The following is a 24681-nucleotide window of genomic DNA, read 5'->3' on the forward strand; positions in this document are numbered from 1 at the left end:
GCTGGGAGCCAGTAGATTGTGGCATGCTGCCACTTGAGAAAGCATGAACAAACTTCCTACCGGCTGTTAGGAATTGTGGGAATTGAAGTCCAAAACATCTGGAGAGCCAAAGTTTGCCCATGCCTGCACTAGAACCAGCAAAGAACAGGCCAAAGGGGGAGAAGAGCGATCCTCCACATGCATACTTGCGAGTAAACCATCCCTTCTCCCACTCTATTCACACACACTGCGCTATACTACAGAATGTCCCAAAAGTCTCCACACAAAAGAAAAATTAACAAACTTCTATTTTATCATGTATTTAATATTTTTATATTTACATTTTGTATAGAACACATAGAAAAAAATGTAATGAATATTTCGTAATGAATAATATATTTTGCTACAATTTCCCATTTCCCTTCGGTATGGCAACTTTTGGGACACCCTGTACATTAAAGGGATCTTTAAATGCCAGAAGGCATCCTCCCTGCAAGTTGCTAGTTTTAGCAACCATTCACACCCATAGTTGGGAAACCTTTTTGAATTTCAGAAATTGTAGTTTTACACTTATTCCACAATCATGTATCAATGCAATTTTTTAATGCAATGTGCATTCAAATGTAAGGATCAACATAGTTTTTGAACAATTGTCAGCCGGGTCAGCTCTATGAAACTGGTTAAAAGAGCAATTCCTCTGTGAGCTTTCAGAACAAGTGGGAAGTGTGTAGGGAGAGAGAAACCCTTAATCCACTCCATCTGGGGGACAGGACAGAGCACCCTTTGTGCTCCATGGGGCTCGCTCACCAGCAAACAATTATGCCTGCGCTCAGTTGTAGTGTGGCTTCAGCTGCTTCTATTACTATGTTATACAGAGCTGTAGCCCAATCCTTATGCAGACTTAAGGGGGCTTAAGCCCCTTGGTTTCAATGAACATAGGAGCAACCTAGGATCAGTCTGTGTATGTCATTTTTATTAGGCATCCCTGCGCTCCACAAATACAGGAACAGCTGTGACAAATGAGAATAGGCAGCACATTTGAAAGAGCAAATGCGTGCAACCCAGGAGATATAAATCAAAATGAGATCATGTTGCAGAGTCTGCATGGAGATAAACAACAGACTAGATCCAGGTGGGATGAAAAGGCCCAGACCATCCACATCACTGACAGATCACGTTGAGCAGGGGGGAAATTAAGGCTGCAATTCGATACACGCTTATTAGGAAAAAAGCCCAAGTAGACCTAGTGGGATTTACTTCTGAGTAAACATGGCTAGGATTGTGTTACATCTCGTCTGTTCCTGGCTTGCCTTAAGGCAGGATGACCAACTGAATTCAAGGTCTTGATTGAATAAACCAGGGAATGATATGCATTAGTTAAATGCACTTTTCTCAGAAAAATGAACAAATCAGTATTGTAGAATTAATAACAGGCCAGCACCTGGAGTGCAAAACATATCATTTAAACAATTTTACTATAGCCTGGAAAAGTCTTATTTCTGGAGTAGACTTTGCCATGCTTTTGCATGTATGTTTGTGTGTGTCTATATACAGAGTCAATTTCTTTTGAAGTGGTCTATAATCTATAGCAAATCAGGGCTCGAGTCAGGTGTTTGCAGATGGAAAATTCTGCTTTTGAAGAACCAACACCATCAACATCAAACAGAAAAAGGAATTTTTGTGAAAATTAATGCAGCAAAGGAGAGAGCCCTTTCCTGCTTCTCATAGGCATTCAGACTTGCCTTACACTGTTGGTTAAATTCCATGCAACTGGAAATAACCCTCCTTTACTTGGCCATAAAATAAGGAGAACCACAATAGTAATAATTATAAAATCCAGCACTACGTAAGAGCCACCATGAAAGACTTAGCGTCTAGCATTCTATCTGTGATAGTGACAAGATTTAGAAAGGACTTATTGTGAGTACTGGTAGGAGTATGAAGGATTTTATTAATGTTTTGTTCAGTGTGGAAAGAAAGGAGTATCCTGGTCTCAATATTTTTTAAGGACATTATGGTGTGCTCTTTCCAAACTTCTAGGAGGTGAGGGAGCTCTGATTACCATATTATAGCTGAGCAAGGCTTGTTTTATTTTTTATTCAGAAGATAGCCACTGTTTTACTAGTTGTTTAGGTTTTTAATTTTGTTTTAGTATGTATATTGTGCTACTTATGTAATGTATGTTGCTGTTTTTATGTTTGTAAACCACCCTGAGTCCCTTTGGGGAGAGAGGGAGGTATATAAATGAAGTTTTACTACTTACTTACTTACTTTGTTGCAGTACCCACTATGCAAAATGATTTTCCCAGTAAGGTTGCCATTGCTGTATGTTTCTGCTATTAACAGAATACCAATTTTCCTAGGCATTTTCCTGTTCATGTAGTAAAACAGTTTGTAAAATTAATTATATAAAGCAATCACTTACATTTTAGTAATTGGATTTACTGTTATTAATTAAAGTACTCAGATTAAAAACCAACCAACCACCGAAAGTGGTATTAAAATGCTCTTATGTAGATAAATGAAATCAAAGATCCTTGTTTCCAGATGCTTGCCTTATCTAGGCAGACCTCCAAAGAACTATGAATTCAGTTACATGGTGACATGCCAGCTGGAGCTCCTGTTATCAGTAAGCTACTGTTTTCCAAGCAGGCAAGGACAGTTGCTAGGAAATTAATCCTTGACCCAGCACTCAAGACTATCACAAATTTCGCCCCCACTGAGATGGCTGCAGCAACAACAACATGGGTGATACCTACATCCACTGAAGATTTCTCTCTGTCTCGCACCTACCCATTCCATTTTAAATAGCTTTTCAGTATTTTCACCAAAACTTCTTAGAAATGACCAGAGGCCTTCTGAGCATGGATGATTTGCCCATCTTATTTGCTAGCAGTTGTATACTTTTGTACAAGAGTAGATGTTATTATTAGTACCAGTGGTAAAAAGTCAGGTTTAATTTGTAGCAAAACATTTCTGTCTGGTATCAATTTTCAGTGCCAAAGCTCATTTTTTTGAATTGATTGACAAGCATAGACAATTCTTCCTATGGCTGATTAAAGTATATACATATATACAGCATGTTGCACTTTAAATCTGTGCTGGGAAACCTTCGAACCTCCAAGCATTTTGGGTTATGGCTCCCATCATCTCCTACCACTGCCTGCAGTGTCTAGGATACAGTCTAACACTTCTGGAGAGCCAAAGGCTTGACTATCTCTCACTGTCTCTGCCCCATGTAGAATATAGTATTCCTAGGCCTGGACACATGTGAAGCACTTCCCCATCTGCACATGACACTGGAGAAGGGAGATGGAAGAAAGAGATTTTTACTACAGGAATTAGCTCTGTTTCAAACAAAATTAAGTAACTCTAAGCCACTTGGTGATCGTGTAGTATTGTGGTAACAGTTGAGAAGTTACTTTTTTTGGACAACACTTCCCAGTAACTCAAACATTTGATTGGCATTGCCATGCTGGCTAGATAATTCAGTGAATTGTAAGCCATACATATATCACCTAAGGAGATATATCTTATGCTTTTGTGTGATATTCTTTCTTTTTTTTTACGATGTGAACTGTAGCTATATTTGTTTTGACTTTCATATGCCACTTCAGCTCCCAGTCTGGTAAAAGGCATAATAAAAATAAATAAAATTGAAGGATAGTACAAATTGTTGGCTACAAAAAAATCAGTGTCAGCTTTTTTCCCTTCACCAATTAGCTTGGTAGTAGCAAATACAAGGAGTGATAGCATGGACCGAGCCGACTTCTTATATTCAAGATTTCAGGTCAAACGGACAGGGAGGAACAAAACATAGCCTGAATTATTATTCAGACACATTATTCAGATAGAAATCAGTACCATTTTAACAGTAAAAAAATAAAACAAAAGGTGATATTTCTACAGCTTCTAAAGAAACCAGCTCAGTGCTATAGTGAAAACAGACCATATTGTTTGTCTATTGTGCTTTGTTTGTCACTTGAGAAAACCACTTCTGATTATATACATATAATAAAATGAGGATTCAAATCTTGTCTTTCATATGTATTGCCGAAGCTTTTCACGGCCAGAATGACTGGGGTGTTGTGTGATTTCCGGGCTGTATGGACATGTTCTAGCATGATCATCTGAAAATGCCAGCAACATTAGGAGAAAATGCTGCTAGAACACAGCCATACAGCCCAGAATCCACACAACACTGCACTTCTTTTTCATGTAAGCAAATGATGCTATGGGGATGCTAGTACAGTCTCCACTCTTTAGGATTAACAACATAAACAAAACAAAGTGATTGGACAAGCAACTGAGAATCAGCCTTGTCTCAATAAAGACAGGTGAAGAAAGCAACCACACCACCATGAGGAGAAGTGAACCAATACCAGTTTCTTGTTATCTCGCCTGTTTTGAGTTGGAACTGCTATGTATTGAGGAATGAAAAAACAGACATCTTCTGGTTATCTTCACTGCTCCTGGTGTTTTCAGTACATGATGCGGTCCTTGGAGCTGGCAAGAAGCATTCCTGCTCATCAATTTCCACTGTTGCCAGCATCAGACTTGAAGGTGCCACTAGCTCCATACCTGCAAACAAGGAAACAGTGCCATCTGGGTCACCCCTTTGGGGTCTGTCTTCTTGGGGTTCAGAGTTTTGGAGCCTGCATTCTTCTTCTCTCTTCTGGCTGACACTCAGTGGCAGGATATCGCATTGGCCTGAGGAGACAGATTCCAGTCCCTGCCCTTCTGACAGGGATGTGTCACTTGTGAGAAGATTAGGTGTTTGAGAGGATAGTGTTGACAGGCTCATGGGTGTGAGGACAGTTTCTCCGGCAAAGGGCATCACGTCCGTCAACAGATCATCTGCATGCGCGAGGGAGGTCTTGGCAGGAACACAGTGGTTGCCATCTGGGAGTGAGCTCTTGGATGTAGGATGGGTCCTGTTAAGGGCTTCAAACTGGCGCAAGATCTGTAAGAAGTGGAGCAGACAGAGAAAGGAGTATGCCAAATATAAGAATTGTACCATCCAGGAAAGAGTCCTTCCCACCACAAAAGGCACAGACACCAGGCTGAAGACTAATATAAACACCACCATAGTGTGATAACACCTTACACTGGATTAATTTCCACTCAGCCCATGCAGTCTTTATTTTTTACTGACATATTTTACCCAGCAATTTCCAATCCAACAGTAGCCTAGTTTCAACAATACTATCACATAGAAGGATCTTGGAAAACCTAGAACAGGCAGGAATTGCCTCACCCAACATTGTTCTATGGTCCAGCCTGACCTGAGGAAGTGTCTTGAAATTATGTCATATACAGATTATATTGTTTATATTAAAGTCAGGATGTATAACCTGTAGCTCCTGAAATGTATTTGCGATATGTGCTCTTCCACAAAAAGAGGGGTGAAATGTCATAGAATGCACAAAGTGAAGTAAGATCCCTATAACTGTGAAACCCATTTCTGTAGCTTCACTTGTCCATTCTTGGGGAGAAATGGTCTTTCTAAGAATGTGCTTGATCCTCAAGGCAATTCTATGATATGCTTCCACTGGAAGTTATCAAGGAGTTGTGTTGAAGGACCCAGGGCATTTCTAGAGAGGATACCTCTCTAAGAACATCTACTTGCTCCAACACAAATTATGGTTTACTGGGATTGAAAATCAGGCCATTGAATGGTGTTAGATCACTCTGCAGATTTTGGTAAGGGAATTTTTTATTTCTGATCTACTAAAACTAACACCGAAAAACCGAAACAAAGCCACACACTGTAGCCCCCATTTCTAAGCACTAAGAACAAAAAGACAACTATAAAGCTTCCATGGTTGCAGGGTAAAAGTAAATGCTGGGCTGCCTATTGACAAACAGGCTACATCAAGCAACATCAAGATGAGTTGCCTTTAAATAAAAAGCAAGGTTTGGGGCTATGTATTACCTTTGTTGCTTTGTTGGCCACGGGCCCAGGGCTTTTTTGACTGAGCTCCTGCAAGTATGGCTGGGCAACAGCAAATATCTGATCATGGGAGAGCAAGTCAGAACACATAAGGGAATAGATGGCACACATGGCTCTCTGAGGATGAAAAAAAAGCAGGATCAGGAAAGCAAATGCTGACATGCACCCAACTTGCAGTTATTGGAGTATCGCTGTATCTTGTAATATGTTGTTTTGCTACAGAGACAGATTCTCCAGGCTGCCCTAACAAAGCCCAAAGATAAACCGTCTCCATGTCAGCTTAACTCCAGGTTTCAAATCTGAGGTGGAAAGGTTGTAGTATTTGTTGAAGTACATTGTGTCCTGGAAGACACATGGGTTTCCTCACCATGCAGATGCACTCGCTGGGGTCCTTCAGAGTTCGGCTAAGAAGAGCCAAGACCACTTCACAGTTCAGCAAACCACATCTATGGGGAGAGAGAGGAGAGAGAGAACAAATGAAGAGAGTAGAGACCAATTTTATGAAGTGCAGAGAAAATCAAGCTAATCTCTGTAAGAATGTCTTTGAACATATGGGTTGTCAGAAATAAGAGGAAGTCTACATAATTTTATTCATTAGCTTTGAGTGGAAATTAGGCAAGCACAATGAAGAGATAAATGAAACAAAGCTCTGGAGGTAATAGATGTAATACAAACAAGCACAATTTTCAAAGTCAGTAATAAGATCAACAGAATGGGGAACCGGTACTGTTTGGATCTTCCATTTTGAGCGAGAAACTATTTTGTGCCAGCCCTGAGAACATATATCCAAGTGTTTACAAGTTTACAAAACAGTGTACAAAAACCAACACACAGTCATACAGCATAGAAAAAGGCTGTATGTAAGGATATTCCTGCGTCAATGGGAGTGAGAAGAAATATTGGCAAGATGTAACCTGCCACAAGGAAAGAAAGAGTGTTCTTACTCCTTGATAAAATGCTGGGTTTCTTCACGTGTCAAGAAGACCTTTGAGCCATTGGTTAGTTTGCTGACAAGGCTCACTTCCTGCAGGCAATCTGCAAAGTTTTCAGTTTCCATTCTAGAAAAAATGAGTTCATGAATTCATAAAAGCCTTTTCTCTTTTACTTCCTATCACTTCATATCAATGCCCCCTGAACTGTGAGCATGCAGCCCATAGTCTTACCTTTCCACTATACTCCCTGGCTCTTGAACCCCTGAGTGGTTGTCGCTGCCTGACTTGCTGTAGGATCCAGAAGTCCTGCTGAGCTCGCTGTTCTGCAAAGAATTCTGGGAGCTTTGCCCGTTGTCCAATTCTTCCCACCCGCCTCCTACTTGTCCTGGTTGATGGTTCGCTGGAAGAAAGTTTCAGGAAAATAACTATGAAATAAATCACTTCTCAAAATGTCAGGTTTCAAAATGATATTTGCTCAACACTCTCAAATCAGAAATTTACAATACACAGCCAGATGTCTGTATTTCAACAAGTAGGCCTGGGCTGAGGATTCATGAGCAAAATAACATCCTTTTATCCAGAAGGAAAAAAATGATTATCACTGTGTGTGATTAATAACAGTAATAGATCATCTATACTTCACAGACAGCTGCTTTTATCCCACCCATTGTGATGACTCATGGGCCTTGTAGTCCTGCTCAGGACATTGTAATTCCTGATGAAGATGAAAACTTGGGTTTTTTACCTTCCCAGTCTGAACTGGATTCCTCTCAGCCAGATCTTTCCCAGGCAGATCTGGGAACCTTGCACCTGCAAGAAAGTTGTCTCCCAGAAGTATGTCAAACAAGCCCAGAGCCTACTTCTCCCGTATTCTTGCGCCGGGAGTTTTGTAAACAACAGAGAAGTTTAGATTCAGCTTCGCGCAGGAGTGCGAGGATTGCAGCTAAGAATGTGGCCAATTAAGACTGCTTCTCGTGAGAATCTTTGGGGAGTCTCACATCTGGTCTCAGAGTTAGCTTTCGGTTCTGATTCCCAGAGAACTGCTTCGGCGGGAAGCTAGACTCTATTTAGGTGTTTTACCCGCGTAGTAACTTCGCGGAGTCAATTCGTCAGCCTACGGAGCGAGTTGTGTCTGGACAGCGCGCTCCGGTTCAAGCCTCGCTCCTGCTCAAGCCTTGCCTTGCTATCCAGCCTTCGCCTTGCTTCCCAGCCTTTGTTTATCTACGGACTTTGCCTTGTTTCCCAGGATCAATCCTTGCCTTGTTCCACGGATTTATCAAGTTATTCCACGGACCTTGTTCTTGTTCTTAGTTACCTTGTTCCACGTTCAAGCCTTGTTTCAAGTATCAAGTTATTTCCTAGCCTCGCTCAAGTTTCATGGACTAAAGGACCTTGTCATCTCCCCTCACTTTGCTTGGCAAAGTGAGTGTTTCGGTTATTGGATTACAACTTTGGACCTTAATATTTCTTATTGGACATTGCTTTTTTGGACTAATTCTGACCTTTCCTGAAAGGTCTAATTCTGGACTATTTTCTACACTTGTTTTTATTAACTTTATATATTCCTACAATAAAGATATTAGATAGATTCTGGCCTCTGTGTATGGTTATTGGTGCTCTGCAGCCTGGGTCGTGACAGTTTGACTCCGCCACCCTAAGCACCAATTAACCTCGGTCAGAATGTCTACCGGAACCGTACCTGGGCCGAGCGGCCAGCCGATTACCTACACCATCGACAAGGAAGAGGTGGACCGAATCCGTGATAAGCTCAATGCACAGGATGGAGAAATAAGGGGTTTGAAGGAACGCGGAGTTCGTCTTCCGGCCATGGCGTTGCCAACCAAGTTTACTGGAGAAGCTTCTAAGGTTCATGTCTTCCGTCGCCAATGTCAAGCTTATCTGGAGGCCCGTGCTGCCGAGTTTCCCCAAGAAGACATCAAAGTGGCATGGGTTTACAGTCTTCTAGACGGGCCAGCGGCCAGCTGGGCGACGGCACTGTTCGACCAAGCCTCTCCACACCTAAGATCAGCGCAACACTTCTTGGACCACCTCAAGGAGACTTGGGGAATCGAGGACAATTTGGAGGCAGCCGGTCACAAACTCCGTCGCCTTTTCCAAGGAGACAGACCTATGTCTCAGTATATAGCCGAGTTCCGAGTGCTGGCCCACAACACCGGCTGGAACGATGTAGCCCTCAGGGGACAATTCCGGGAGGGTCTCAACATTGAAATGCTGGAAGAAATCTCCAAGGTGGATCCTCCCCAGACCCTCGAGGCACTCATTGATCAATGTTTACGGGCTGAAGTCATGATTGCCAACAGGAAACAGTGGGTTCGAGGCCAGGGCAGTAGAGCCGGGGCAAAACCCCCCGCTCCCGCCAGCGTTCAGCCACGTCCGGTGTGGAGACCCCCACCGCCAACCCCATACCCCAGAGGAGGCGAGGAGGTGCCGATGCAGTTGGGCAATGTGCGTCCCAGACTAGATGCCGCCGAGAAGGCCCGTCGTCAACGCTTAAACCTCTGCTGGTACTGCGGGAACGGGGGCCACTTCGCCAGAGAGTGCCCAGCCAAAGGGAAGCCTGCCGCCCGTCTTGCGGCGGCGTCCTCCACGGAGACGAAGGCGTCTGAGCCGACTGGCACACAGCCGGCGGGGGAAGCCAACGACCGGGTGTAGAGGGGCTCGCCAACCCGGTCAAAAAATCCATCCAAGAGCCGCCAACCGGGGTCCTGTTCCTTCTCGTGGTCACATTATGGTCAGCAAAAAGGGGACCCGTCATGATCCACGCCATGATAGACTCTGGAGCTACCAACAATTTCATCGATAGAGAGTATGCCGACTCTCTGGGATTACAATATCATGATTTCAAGAATGCCCGTGTGGTGCAAGCCATAGACGGCCGTCCCCTCAAGACGGGCCCCGTAAGTCAGTGGTCGGAACCCACCAGGATGTGGATAAGGGAACATATGGAAGAGATTTCCTTCTTTGTTACCGAGGTTCCCCATTTCCCTGTGATTTTGGGAATTCCATGGCTGACTCTCCACGACCCTAACATCTCCTGGTCCAACAGAGAACTGCAGTTTGCTTCACCGTACTGCCAAAACCATTGCCTCGTAGCCAAGGTATGCCATGCCACAGACACCGAGCCCATCATCACCTTGCCAAAGAAGTACTCCGAGTATTGGGATGTATTCAATGAGAAAGAAGCCGAAAAATTACCCCCACATAGACCTTATGACTGTGCCATTGACTTGGTGGAGGGGGCCCCGATCCCGCGAGGGCATCTCTACTCCCTGACTGAACCAGAGCAAGAAGCTCTCAGGGAATTCCTAGAGACAAACCTTCGCAAGGGATTCATCAGACCCTCTCAATCCCCAGCCGCCTCCCCAGTGATGTTTGTGAAGAAGAAGTCAGGGGAACTACGCTTGGTGGTGGACTACAGAGCATTGAACAATATCACCAAGCGGAACAGCTATCCCCTGCCTTTAATCTCGGATCTACTGGATCGGCTTCGAGGAGCCAAGGTTTACACCAAGCTGGATCTTCGGGGGGCTTACAACTTAGTTCGCATCAGGGAAGGGGACGAGTGGAAGACCGCCTTCCAGACCAAATTCGGATTATTTGAGTCCCGAGTTATGAATTTCGGTTTATGCGGAGCCCCCGCAACGTTCCAGCATTTTGTCAATGACATTTTTCAGGACTATCTAGACAGGTTCTTGATAATCTACCTGGACGATTTTTTGGTGTTTTCCAGATCACAATCAGAACATGAGAACCACGTCAAAATGGTGTTACAACGATTGCGGGATCATGGACTTTATGCCAAGCTGGAAAAATGCGCTTTTGATCTACAAGAGGTAGATTTCCTTGGTTACCGCATCTCGCCTCTAGGGCTTTCCATGGATCCAGCCAAAGTTTCAGCAGTATTGGAATGGCGGGCGCCAACTAACAAGAAAGAGGTGCAGCGTTTCTTGGGGTTCGCGAACTACTACCGCAAGTTCATTCCAGATTTTGCCCGCTGGTCCGACCCCATCACTAGCTGCATCCGTGGAAAGCAGCCTTTCCGCTGGACTGATCAAGCAGAGAAAGGGTTCCAGCAACTAAAGAAACTATTCACCTCCCAGCCAATTCTACAGCACCCAAATCCTGGAACCCCTTTTGTGGTGCAAGCGGACGCCTCTGATGTGGCAATTGGGGCTGTACTCTTACAACCGGTGGGAGATCACCTCCACCCCTGTGCCTTTTATTCTCGTCAACTAACCACACCAGAGAGGAATTACACCATTTGGGAAAAAGAACTACTGGCCATAAAGGCAGCCTTTGAAACTTGGAGACATTGGCTAGAAGGGGCCAAATTTCCCATTGAAGTCCACACTGATCATCGTAATCTAGAACATCTAAGAACTGCCCGCAAACTAAATCAGAGGCAGCAACGTTGGGCTTTATTCTTTGAACGTTTCAACTTCCAGATCCATTATGTGACCCCAGCCCAAACCAAGCAAGCAGACGCCCTGTCACGTAAACCGGAATACGCTGCAGGACGCAAGGAGACCTTTGAATCCCAACTGCTACAACCTGAGAACTTTGCCACGCTCACGGTGGGGAACACCAAATCCATTCCCATTGGTTCAACTTCCCCTACTCCAGGACCCATCGGTGCTCAAGAAATCAGGGCTAGTCAGCAAGCAGATGCCTGGGCGCAGGACCAACTTCGCCAAGGTCTGCATTTTCCCTTTTCGCTTAAAGATGGGCTGCTCTGCTATAGAAATCATGTCTATATCCCACCCGGACCGGGCAGGGAAAAGGCGCTTCGTCTGTGTCATGACTGCAAACCAGCAGGACACTTCGGACTATTTAAAACTATGCATCTGATCCTAAGGGATTTTTGGTGGCCCAAGATCCGCAAGGATGTGGAAAAATATGTCAACACCTGCCCAGTATGCCAGCGCTCCAAGATACGAAGGGAGAAGCCCTCAGGGCTTTTACACCCCCTTCCTACCCCATCTCGCCCATGGGAAATAATTTCCGCGGATTTCATCACTGACCTACCACCTTCCTGTGGGTTCACCACGATCTTAGTGGTGGTGGACCTATTCACCAAGTTAGCCCATTTCATTCCCTGCGAAGGCCTCCCCACGGCCAAGGAAACTGCGGATTTATTTCTTCAACATGTCTTCAGACTACATGGATTGCCCAAGAGTTTAGTCACAGACCGTGGATCTCAATTCACCTCTCGTTTTTGGAAGGCACTACAAAAACTATTGGGCATAGACTCTCGCTTATCTTCAGCTCATCATCCCCAAACAGATGGGCAAACGGAGCGCACCAATGCCACTTTGGAGCAGTATCTTCGCTGTTATGTAAACTATCAACAGGACAATTGGGCTTCTCTGTTACCACTGTCTGAGTTTGCCTACAACAATGGAGTTCAAGCTTCTACAAAAGAAACGCCGTTCTTTGCAAACTACGGCTTCCATCCACGTTTCTTTCCCCCTGTCATTGAAACTTCAGAGGTTCCCGCAGCAGAGGATTGGCTGCAGGAACTCACAGCGGTGCAACAACTTTTGCTCCAGCAACTGGACCAAGCCAAGGAGGACTATAAACGCCACGCTGACAAACATCGCCAGCCGGGTCCCGAAATCAAGGTAGGAGATCGGGTTTTCCTGTCCACTCGCTTTCTGCCCTCCCACCGCCCTTGCCGGAAGTTAGATGCCCGTTTCATTGGCCCCTATCCAGTGGTGGCGCAATTAAACCCCGTGACTTTCAAACTCCAACTTCCGCGTTCAATGCGCATTCACCCAGTGTTTCACCGTTCCCTGCTCCTTCCGGCGGATGGTGTGCGTCCTGATACAGACCAACCGGCCCCCCCTCCTGTTTTGATGAATGGGGAGGAGGAGTTCGAGGTTGAGGACATTTTGGATTCTCGCTTTCACCGCCGCCGCCTACAATATCTCATTGACTGGGTGGGTTTTGGCCCTGAAGAACGCTCTTGGGAAGACGCCTCCACAGTCCATGCTCCTGATCTAACCCGTCGCTTTCATCAGACCTATCCCGCCAAGCCGCGACCTCGCGCCTCGGGGAGAGGGCCCCAGTTTGGGAGGGGCCTTGAGGAGGGGGATAGTGTGATGACTCATGGGCCTTGTAGTCCTGCTCAGGACATTGTAATTCCTGATGAAGATGAAAACTTGGGTTTTTTACCTTCCCAGTCTGAACTGGATTCCTCTCAGCCAGATCTTTCCCAGGCAGATCTGGGAACCTTGCACCTGCAAGAAAGTTGTCTCCCAGAAGTATGTCAAACAAGCCCAGAGCCTACTTCTCCCGTATTCTTGCGCCGGGAGTTTTGTAAACAACAGAGAAGTTTAGATTCAGCTTCGCGCAGGAGTGCGAGGATTGCAGCTAAGAATGTGGCCAATTAAGACTGCTTCTCGTGAGAATCTTTGGGGAGTCTCACATCTGGTCTCAGAGTTAGCTTTCGGTTCTGATTCCCAGAGAACTGCTTCGGCGGGAAGCTAGACTCTATTTAGGTGTTTTACCCGCGTAGTAACTTCGCGGAGTCAATTCGTCAGCCTACGGAGCGAGTTGTGTCTGGACAGCGCGCTCCGGTTCAAGCCTCGCTCCTGCTCAAGCCTTGCCTTGCTATCCAGCCTTCGCCTTGCTTCCCAGCCTTTGTTTATCTACGGACTTTGCCTTGTTTCCCAGGATCAATCCTTGCCTTGTTCCACGGATTTATCAAGTTATTCCACGGACCTTGTTCTTGTTCTTAGTTACCTTGTTCCACGTTCAAGCCTTGTTTCAAGTATCAAGTTATTTCCTAGCCTCGCTCAAGTTTCATGGACTAAAGGACCTTGTCATCTCCCCTCACTTTGCTTGGCAAAGTGAGTGTTTCGGTTATTGGATTACAACTTTGGACCTTAATATTTCTTATTGGACATTGCTTTTTTGGACTAATTCTGACCTTTCCTGAAAGGTCTAATTCTGGACTATTTTCTACACTTGTTTTTATTAACTTTATATATTCCTACAATAAAGATATTAGATAGATTCTGGCCTCTGTGTATGGTTATTGGTGCTCTGCAGCCTGGGTCGTGACACCCATAAAGCAACCAATAAGGCTATCAAGCTGTTCCCCTGACCATAAGCTTTGTATACAGGATGTACCATACCACGCATCTTATGAACAGCAACAGTAGGTGTCTTTGTTTGCAAGGTGGTGCTTTTGCCAGAAGAAGGAGCCATGACTGGTTCATAGGCATCATCTGTCAACTCCCGGTTGGAAGGACTAGTCAGCTCTTGACCAGAAAGCATGGCAGTGGCAACCACTTCAGCTGCTTTCTGGATGGTGGCCAACAGAACTTTGCCAGTGGAGGCTGAAAGAAAACAAAGGCAGATCATTTATTTGGCTAAGTACAGTAGCATTAGACATGGTGATAACCCATGCTACGCGAAAAAGCCTGCCAGATGATACTAATACACAGCCATTTATCCAGGGAATAGACAGGCTAGCCCAAAGGGAGGGGGTCTGAGGTAACTGACAATGGAACCAGGCTTGGGATAGTGGTATTTACTGGTCCTGGGTTTCCAGAGGGGGAAACCACAGTGGGTGCCATTCAGCCAACCCCTCATTCTTTTGGCCTAGTAGAAAAAGGAGGGTTGGGCTCACTCTCTTTACTACCCTTGCTCTTCCCTGAACAGGTTGTCTTGCTATATAGCTCAAATTCTCTAAGTGATTTTCAAGGAAAGAGAAATATTTATCCATGATACTGGATACAGCTTCTGAAAGGAAAGCTGGGGAAAGGGGAGAATGGAATCACCAAACACATATGTAGAAAGAAAAAAGCCTTTGCCCTGGAAACTTGGCAATGCCCGCCAACAACAGAAACTTTACCATCATACTCTGAGCTCTTACTCACTGGAACTGCTTCTTTCAAAACCAAAGCCCTGGAGGGAACTGTGAGAGCTGGTCTTGGACCCCATTCCTAGGAAGAGAAACATCAAAGGAGCCTAAATGAAGAGCAAAGCCTTTATGATAAATGTGCTGCATGCACCCTCCATCAGTGTTGCCCCTTTGCAAGCATTCAAGGACCATCTTGTGCAGATAAGGAATCTTTGTTGGTGTGTCTACTGATCTCCTCCATGCCAGCAAACAATACTGAGCACAGGAATCATGATTGTTTTTCATCTACAAAATAATATCAACAAGTCATGTATTACCCAGATGACCAGATGTAAATGCCTTAGGAGAATGAGATGGCTTGAGCTGAAAGCAAATAGCCATATAAACTATACAGCCTGATGTAAGGGAAATAGCAGAAAAGGCTTTTTTGATGATGAGACTCCTGCCACTTTTCTAACCAAGACTTGTTTTTTGACTAAAGAGAAGCAACAGAAACAAAAGCTAAGGAGTGTAAAGATTAGCAGGAAAAACAGAATAAATTCTACTTTCATCAGGCAGACAGCAAAGGTCAACACACAGATGGAGATGGAGAGATCAGTTCTTGTTCTCAATTGACTTTCTGTAGTTACAGTTTTGTAGCAGCCTGACACAGAATTCACAGTTGATCAACTAAAAATTTGAAGGACACCGCATGGCTTGTTCAGTACTCCTGGGTTGGGATGATTGGACAAAATGCCCCTTCGAAGGGGAGCAGTCTCTATGGCCCTTTAACTCAGAATATGCAATGACTTTTCTTCTCCCCAGTGGTACAGGGAAGACGGGAAAGAGAAGAACAGTGATATCTGAATCCCCACTGAAAGGACTGAGTGAGCAAGATAAAAGCAAAGTAATATCTTGGAGGTTTCTGCTGTTTTTAACAAATGCAAGACCTTCAGTGATATAAAGACTCTGGCTTTAGACTGGATCTCTATTCCCTTGCATCAGAGATGGAAAAGTGCAGCCTTGAGTTAAATATGACCTTCTAATGCTGCTTTTGCAGCTGTAAACACTCTCTCCACATTCCCCTTGAGCTCCTTTTTCCTGGCGAAAAGGGCTAAGTACCTCTTTTGAAAGGCACCTGGAGTAAACTTCAAAATATTGTGCAGGATGCCCAAGCACAGACTCCACACTATTTAATAATAAAGCAAGCAAGTGAACAGAAAAGTTTGTTTTTCAAAACAGGATTTTTTTGTCAGGCAACGTGTGGGTGCTCACACTTTTGAAAATCTGTTGCCCACCCTTGTCCTAGCCAGCCCTGGTATACCTGTTGAAGGGAGATCTTTAGGTGGACGCGAAGCAGGCTGGGGCAACAAAGCATCCGAATATAAAGTGCTTGCCAAGTCCTACAAGGGATATGAAGAAAGGAGTTTCAATACAGTGAACATGCTGGGCAGTTAGTCCTTCCACATGGTCAGCTTTGCAAATCCTTTCAAATCTTATGGCTGTGACTTGTCACTCACCTGTGCAGCCATCCGCACCTTCTGATACAAGTTGTTGCCATGGAGAGGATCAGGAGGCCCAGAGAACACTGAAAGCCAAAGTGGGGAGAAGATGAAGGAGGTTACAATACCCATCCATGGATGCTTTACACAAGTATAAAAGTCAAGCTTCCTGGGGCCTACTCCCTTATAGACCAGCAGCTGCACCAACTGAAATGTATAAATTTCACCCTTTCTCAATGACAGCAAATAGCTTAGATTTTTTTTTTTCGTGTCAGGAGCAACCGGAGTTGCTTCTGGAGTGAGAGAATTGGCCGTCTGCAAGGACGTTGCCCAGGGGACGCCCGGATGTTTTTTTGATGTTTTTACCATCCTTGTGGGAGGCTTCTCTCATGTCCCCGCATGGAGCTGGAGCTGATAGAGGGAGCTCATCCACACTCTCCCCAGGTGGGATTCGAACCGGCAGCTTTCAGGTCAGCAACCCAACCTTCAAGTCACTTAGTCCACTATGCCATCTGGGGGCTCCAATAGCTTAGATAACAACTTTCCTATGTCAATCATCTCAATACTGAGCAAACTGTGAGGTAGGAGGAATCATCACATTATAATTATATAATGCACAAATCCCTTCTCTTGTAAAATATGGTATTACATGGTTATACAGAACAATAAAAGGAAAAGTTGTTAAATATGGCTCTAGTATGTGGCAGAATAATAAATTAACCAGAATGAAAATATCCAAAAATTCACAGACGACAAAAAACAAATCCTGTACAGGAAATTGGCCTAATAAAAGCCTAGTTGACCTTAACACAAATTGACAGAAAAATAAAATAAAATTGCATATGTAATGGAATGGGAAAACATGCACACACCAGGCATGGTACTTTACACCAATCTTCTAGAACAATATATTTATTTCTAAAAGAACCACCACTCACTACAGCTGGCATATTTTTAACAGCCAGTTATCACAGTTTCTGACATTAGGAGAGACACAGGCAGTAACCATGGCATCATCCCCTTCCCCTTGTACTTGATCCCTTGTTTTCTTTCTGGCAGCACAGCAGGATCATTAGCTAACAAGGAAACGGAGGCAGGAAGAAACCTATGTAGAATGAATGATTTGGTAAGAAAAAAAGTCAACTGTTTTGATCTTTTGCAGTCATTTTAATGTTTGAAAGAGAGCCACTAAAATAGCAAATCCAACTTGATTTCATTGCCAGTCACAGCTTATTATGCTGATTTCTGAGAATTTACATGCCTGGCCTGGTCACACCTCCATCACTATATGCTTCTTTATGGACATGAGGAAGGTATTATTTTTATTCATTGGTTCCACTTCTACTCCCATTATTCATCCCGTGATATTAAGGCAGTATTTATTGCCCTCCCCACCGCCCACTTAAACCTCACAACCACCCTGTGAGGTAGACTGAGAAACAACAAATTTCTCGGCCAGGACAAGCCGAGAAAGAGTGCCTGAGGTCTACTTCACACCACAGAGTTTATAGCACTTTAACTCCAATGGAAATCTGGCACCTGTAATTTTGAGGTACAGTATTTGTAATTCTCTGCTACAGAGCTCAACAAATTATTCATTCCACGATTCTATAGAATGCAACAATGACTATTAAAATAGTGCCATTGTGTATGTAGTGTGAAAGAGACCAATCCCAATGGGGACTAGAATCCAGGTTTCTCAAGTTCCAGTTCAGTATTCTTAACGGCACTGGCTCTCAGCAGTAAAATAGTAGCAGCAACCACAAGACAGTCAATAGGCCACAGACCTGTGCCAGTATTTCCAAAGCGAACCTTCTTCAAAACTACTTCCATCCAATTGAAATTGAATCTTCACCTAACACTAGTATGCACTTTCACTTCTTCAAGATTTACAAAAAAAAAAGAGCATCAGAAAGTAGCAGGACCTGAGGGAAAAAAAACTTTTCTGCAATGCTATCCCAGATTGATTTAGCCAGTATAACCATTTCCATATTCTAGAGCAGGACTGGATTATTTGGGAAGTTCCATCTCTGGAACCTTCCAGGGCTGCATAGATAGCCAAAAATCAGGGGTTGAAGTAAAAAGAGTGAATCACAGAAGACAATTTCTGGTTTTGAAAAACAGTGTTAAATAATGAGGGGAAGACTATAAAGGTGAATTGCTATTCCAGGCGGTTTCTGGAAAATGCAGTTGACTGTTGAGGCTGAAAAGGAATTGTTGGCAATTTACCTGTGGCTTCTTGGATGAAGGATGAATTCCGCTTGAGCTGCAGGAGGAAGTGGGAGGAGCCATGGCTGCACATGTGCAACAAAATCTTGAGTACCTGAGGATGCAAGAGAACATTTGACTGGGATATAAATACAGAACTGAAACCATGGGAACCCCACATAAAAAGGGAGCATGTCTCAAGTTTTAAGAACTTGTAGGAATCAATTCATCTTTCAAACAATACATTACCTTCAGCTTGACGTGACAGGAGCAGTTCTGAAGGCGATTGAGGAGATACTCGAGAAGACAGTGGCTGCTTCCTGCTGACTCATGCGAAATCTCTGGAAGTTTGTCTTGTTAAAGAGTTAACATAGTAAAGATGTTGATGGTTTTGCTAGTTGCATCACTTAAAGATTAAGGATAGATCTACTCTATAGGATTAATGCAGCCTGACACCACCATGGCTCAATGCTATGGAATCACAGGAGTTGTAGTTTTACAAGGTCTTCAGCCTTCTCTGCAAAATATTGCCAATGCCTCACCAAACTACAAATCCCAGGACTCTACATCATTGTATCATGGTAGTTAAAGTGGTGTTAAACTGCATTAATTCAGAACTGTAGATACATCCTAAGTGACAGCAGAATGTTCCTGTCATGGCCTGAACACAATTATTGTTCAACATGTGATGTTTATAACAGCATAACTATTTTCCTCTGTAATCTCTCCCCATCACCGAATTGAGCAACAGACTATATTTAATTCAAGCTGGTTTATAAACAAAGATGCAACATTAATTTGAAAACGAAACATAGTAAAAATTATAGGATGCATTTACAGTTGGAAAATGCATGGGTCTAAATTAGGTGTAGACAAATCTTTTTCAGCTCAGGTCCAAATTCACTTCAGGGAAATAATGTATTAGAAATTGCATGTTGGTGCAACACGTGAGGCTGAAGCCAGCCATGGGTGGGACAGAGCCTATATTTTCTCTCTGCCACTCCTTTCTGTCTCCATATCTTTTCATCCTTACCTAACTAGCTGCTGGGGAAGGAACACCTCATTCTTGCAGCAGCCCAGATAAATAATTTGCTGACTTTGCATTTAGGCTAAGAACTCCAAGCAAACCCAAATGTCTGCTTGTGGTCTCAGGATGGCTTTAAGGTCAGCCTGAGTAGCTTCATAATTAAAGTTGCTCCTATCTAAGGGCCCTTCCAGACAGGCCCTATATCCCAGAATCTGATCTCAGGTTTTCTGCTTTAAACTGGATTGCATGTGTCTGCACTGCCAGATAATCTAGAATCTGGGATCAGATTCTGGATTATAGGGCCTGTCTGGAAGGGCCCTAAGTTTCTTAGGTTTCATATCAGATCCGTTAATTATCACTGTCATCAACAAACTTTCAAAGATATTTAGGTCATGTCACTACAGCAACTTGATCACAGACCGCAGTGGGTTAAACCCTTGTGCCAGCAGGACTGTTGATTTGAAGGTTCGGTTGCTGACTGAAGGTTGCCAGTTTGAATCCAACCCAGGGAGAGCGTGGATGAGCTCCCTCTATCAGCTCCAGTTCCATGCAGGGACATGAGAGGAGTTTCCCACAAAGATGGTAAAAGCATCAACACATCTGGGCATCCCCTGGGCAAAGTCCTTGCAGACGGCCAATTCTCTCACACCAGAAGTGACTTACAGTTTTTCAAGTCACTCCTGACACATACATAAAAATCACAGACCATCAGATATACGGTATTAGATATACCTGTGCTTTTCCTGGGAAAAAAGTGTTATAAGTGGAAAAAACAAAAGTCTTCTCAGATTTCTATTGGCCCTCAATTCTTTGAGGACAAAGGATACTGGCAATCTCTTCAAAGAGGTACCCTGGACATGGGGCTTCATCATCTGAGGTGCCTTTGATCAGAGTAGGCAGCTGAAAAACACAGGTTTTGAAAATCAAGAAACATGTTGATATAGTAAGGTAGAATAAAGCAGTTTTTGAAAGTAAGATGTCATCAGGATGACAATAATATTTTCATGTTATATCTTTAAGGTGAGAGATATAAAGGCCATTTTAATTTTTAACTTTATGATTATTGTTTATAGGGACGATGATAAAGGTGTTAGTTTTAATGGGTGTGTATACTATACAATACATATACTGTATTGGAAAATGACTGACTTTACAAATTGTATAATTATATTGCTGGATAAACGTTAAAACAAAAATGCATAAACACCCTTCCAAAGTGCTACTAGCCCAGAAAAATCATTAGTTGTTCCAGATATCATTGGATTGCAGCTCTCATGAGCCTAGTTAAAATAGTCAATAGTGAAAATGCAGGTAGCTGTAGTTAGGAAGAAACCTTGGAAGAAATGCATGATTCATATTGTGTTCTATGGCCCCATCTATACTACCACATAATGCAGTTTCAAACAGCATTATATGGTCAGTATAGACATACAATGAAATTCAATGCAGTTAAACTGCATTATATGAGTTTACACTGACTATATAATGCAATTTCAAACTACATTATATGAAAGTGTAGATGGGGCCTAATAACCAGCTGCTACTAATCTAAAGATATTATTCAGTTCTTCCACTTTTTATTTTTAATAAATGCAATTATTTTTATTTTCCCCTACAAATCAATTGCTCCAGCTGACTGACTTCACAGACTGAAGCCTACATCTATTGTGCCCCCATAGTACAAAGGCAGACAATCACTCAGAGTCAAATCATGTTCTTTCCCCTTGCTTCTAAAAATCAAATGGGAAGTTCCACTGCAGGATCAAGATTATAGAAGAGAAAAACCTGATGTTCTTCCATCTGAACTCTGTCTTGCTGAAACACCTTTGAGCCATCTCTGGTTATTTAGAAATGGTTTCTAGAGGTAACCCCATGATAGAAATTAGCCTTCTTGGCACTTGTGGAATTACCAGCCGGCTTAAGATGCAATTTTCAGGAGCAGCAAAGGTTAATTGTAATGAAGTATGAATTTTGGTTTACAGATGTTATGTTTAATTGTGTATATATGTTTTAAAAGGGTAAGTATTAGAGTTACCAGTGCGTGGGGGATGGTAGCCAGCTCAGCATTCTGAGGCAGGTTGCCATAGAACTGTAGCTGCTTCTGTAGAAATGTAACTATTTTGAAGCTAGCAAGAAAGGGGCGGAGCTAGCTGGATGAAAAAGGAGGGAATGTTTTGAAGAGAGTTCAGTCTGTGATCAAGGAGTCACAGGGAAAGACTGATTCTAAGGTAGCGAGAACCAGGGAAGTTCAAATCTCAGTCTGTGATCAAGGAGTCACAGGGAAAGACTGGTTCTGAGGTGGTTAGAACCAGGGAAGTTCAAACGCCAGTCTGTGCTCTGATGAGGCACAGGGAAGATTGATTCCAAGTTGATGGGATCAAGGAGACTCAATTGTTCATTTTGAGTCGGTTTTAAATTAGTTTGGTGACTTATTTAATATAGTCTGTGTCCTGGAAAGGCACAGAGAATCTGTGATAGTACATCACAGGGGTGACTGTGGTTTGAAGTCACTGGATAGTCCAAGTTTCAGACTTTGGGAACCAATCCCAGCTGGACTCACAGAGATCCATTGAAGTAACAGTTAGAAAGGAGCAGAGGAATAGGTTTTAACTACTTTAAGTAAAAGAAGTGATACTTTAGAGAGTTTGATTCATCTCATTCTAGTATTTTAACTGTTAGTAAGAATACCTCTAAGTGAAACAACTTTTGTAACCACTAAGCTCTGTACCTGAATAAACTTGTTATTGTTCTTTCAACATCCAAGCCTCTGTCGCATATATTCTAAACTAAGTTACGCTACCATCTAAAGTGAAGAAGAAGAAAGAAAGAAAAAGTAAAAGGTCTCCTCCCTGAGTCTTTGGTGGTCGCGCATTGCTGAAATAGGAGGCACCTCCTTGCCAATTGGTGGTTGCATCTTTACAAATTGGTGGCAGTCGTTATAAATTCTTCGCAAATTGGTAGCAGCGGTGGGATAAAAAGATTCCCCCTGCCTGAAAGAACCTTAGTCGTTCTTAGTCCTTTACATTAATGCAGCCAGTTTATATTATTACTGAGTTGAGGATCCATGCATAAACCTTGTCTGCCCTTTCGCTTGAAATGGAGAATTCACATTAAGCCTCTTCATAATCATTTCATGCAAGCAAATACGCCACTATTATAGTACCACAGCACTAACAACTGACTACACCAACTGGAATGGGAAACAGTGGTAATTCGCCTATCTGTTCTCAGGGATACTTTACAAATTATGGCACATTCCTACCCAAGTCGCTATACCTGGCACAGGGAGAGGGTCAAGGTGTGGATGTTTCACTGCCGCCAACAAAGATCTCCACCATGGACAAATGTGGTTTGTTTCCAAAAGGTACCAAATCCAAAAAAGAAGGAAAAAAAAGATAGCAACCTTCTCAAGCTTCCTCAATCTAATGTTTTGTCTGTTTATAATGTTTTGATTTATTTCCTGAAGTGTAGGTCTTCTTTGGTTTGCAGTTTCCTTAGCTCTATATACTTGAAGCAGTTGGAGGGGCTGCAGACCATATGACTGGTTCAGTGACTGTTAGAATATTCAGTTTTAAAAGAAATGACTATTGAGGCTTGAGTCTGTTAGAGTGCAGAAGCCAATGTTAGGAGTTAGAAGTCAGTTGAGGCTTGAGTTCCTTGGAAGTAGATGGTTATTAACGAGAGCTGTACAAAGCAATATATTTTAAAGAGGCTGCTTAAGATTATAAATTAAAAATACAAGCTGAAACTTTTAAAGTTTAACCTGAAAAGAAATGTACCTGTATATTTAAATACATGGAAATTATGAGTAAAACAAACATGTTATTTTAAAGAAGCCTTACTAGAAACTTTGTCTGCTGAGAGTGTGAAATAAAAACAAGAGATTTACACACCCAGTGATCTTCCAATACCCAATAAACTAAAGGAACACCACTGAAACTCTGCTACCCATTAGGTTATGATCTTAACAGGTCATAATCGCCATTAGGTTGTGATCCTAACAGCTCATATTCCTCTAGCCCAGTAATATATAGGTGGCAGCACATTATTGGCTAGGAGTAGAATATTACGTACAGATCAAAACCTACGAAATCACTTTGCTACAGGGTTGAGAAATGGCATTTTATAGCAAAATAATTAATACCCTCAGCACAGCCCCTCTTCCCCTGATTCCTGTAAAATCTGATACCTTTCAGAAACAAGCTTCACAAATGTATTTTATTAACACTGGGCATTCTGATTTAATTCAAACTGCTAGATCAACTGAATCACCAACTGAGCAGTAAGTCCAAAACTATTTAAATTCCTTTGATTTCACAATTCTGCTTTAGCTGATACTGGCAACTCAATGTCGATTATAGATTTTGAACTTCTGTTTGCAAGCAAGAAGAATCTCCATTCAACTTTAAGCCTAGATCAATGTATACGGTGTTTAGGAGGCAGGCCCAATTCTTACATAAACAAAATAAAGGAAAGCTTTCAAACCATTTATGCACATTATATATCTTAATATTGAGACATTAAACAAAGATTTTTCTCTGATAGATACATGTGAGGGGGTTCTCCTCGGTTCTGTCTAGCTTTCCTATCACAACCTGAATGTAGGAAAGTTTTCAACCAAGCAAAATTCAAACCGTAAAAAACTAGCAGCAGGATAATTTAGCAAAAATAAAAAGGCGACCTTTTGTTTTCGATCCATGTATAGAAATCGACTCTGAAAGTAAGGCCGCTTCGCCCCTCACTGGGCCCTTCCAGACAGGCCCCATTTCCCAGGATCTGATCCCAGGTTTTCTATTTATCCCAGATTATCTGACAGTGAGGACTCATATAATCCAGTTTAAAGCAGAAAACCTGTGATCTGATCCTAGGCTATAGGACCTGCCTGGAAGGGCCCACTGTCAAAAGGAGGCCTGGGAAAGTCAAAGGCCTCAAGGGTTCACACAGACCGTCCACAGCAATGGGCAGCCTAGCTTCCAAATCGGTACTATTCAGTATCTCGTTCTCCGGTCAATACCCGGCTTAAGAAGCTCAGCCGATCCCGCAAAGGCACCGCCGCCATGACCACTGCCAAGCCCAGCCATGAACTTCATTGTCCCGCCCCCCAGATGCCAGATTATCCAATCACGCGATGGCTCTGTAGACGTCAAACCAATCACTTTCTCTGCAAGTGGGAAGTAGCTGTCATGGCCGGACGCCGGCCGGCATGAAAG

At 43.2% G+C, this 24681-nt stretch overlaps 1 protein-coding gene across 4 annotated transcripts; it reads right to left on the bottom strand.

The window, feature by feature from the left end:
- Positions 1–931: 931 nt before the first annotated feature.
- Positions 932–24607, bottom strand: tepsin (TEPSIN adaptor related protein complex 4 accessory protein). Of its 4 annotated transcripts, none has more exons than XM_003217043.4 (13): positions 24486–24607; positions 20299–20371; positions 18694–18785; positions 18466–18559; positions 16255–16322; positions 16059–16137; positions 14772–14837; positions 14025–14228; positions 7096–7264; positions 6877–6990; positions 6300–6378; positions 5915–6049; positions 932–4942 (listed from the first exon to the last, which is right to left on the bottom strand). In XM_003217043.4, exons 1-13 carry the CDS (start codon positions 24528–24530, stop codon positions 4400–4402), a joined length of 1761 nt encoding a protein of 586 aa, XP_003217091.2. In that variant the 5' UTR covers positions 24531–24607; the 3' UTR covers positions 932–4399. The 4 variants fall into 4 exon arrangements, with proteins under 4 accessions (XP_003217091.2, XP_008102348.2, XP_062830094.1 ...); XM_008104141.3 differs by lacking the exon at positions 24486–24607 and adding an exon at positions 24153–24447; XM_062974024.1 differs by lacking the exon at positions 24486–24607 and adding an exon at positions 22748–24106 and having other exon boundaries at positions 18694–18783.
- Between the last annotated feature and the right edge of the window lie 74 nt (positions 24608–24681).

This window comes from Anolis carolinensis, chromosome 2 (assembly GCF_035594765.1).
Source record: "Anolis carolinensis isolate JA03-04 chromosome 2, rAnoCar3.1.pri, whole genome shotgun sequence".
NCBI lineage: Eukaryota > Metazoa > Chordata > Lepidosauria > Squamata > Dactyloidae > Anolis > Anolis carolinensis.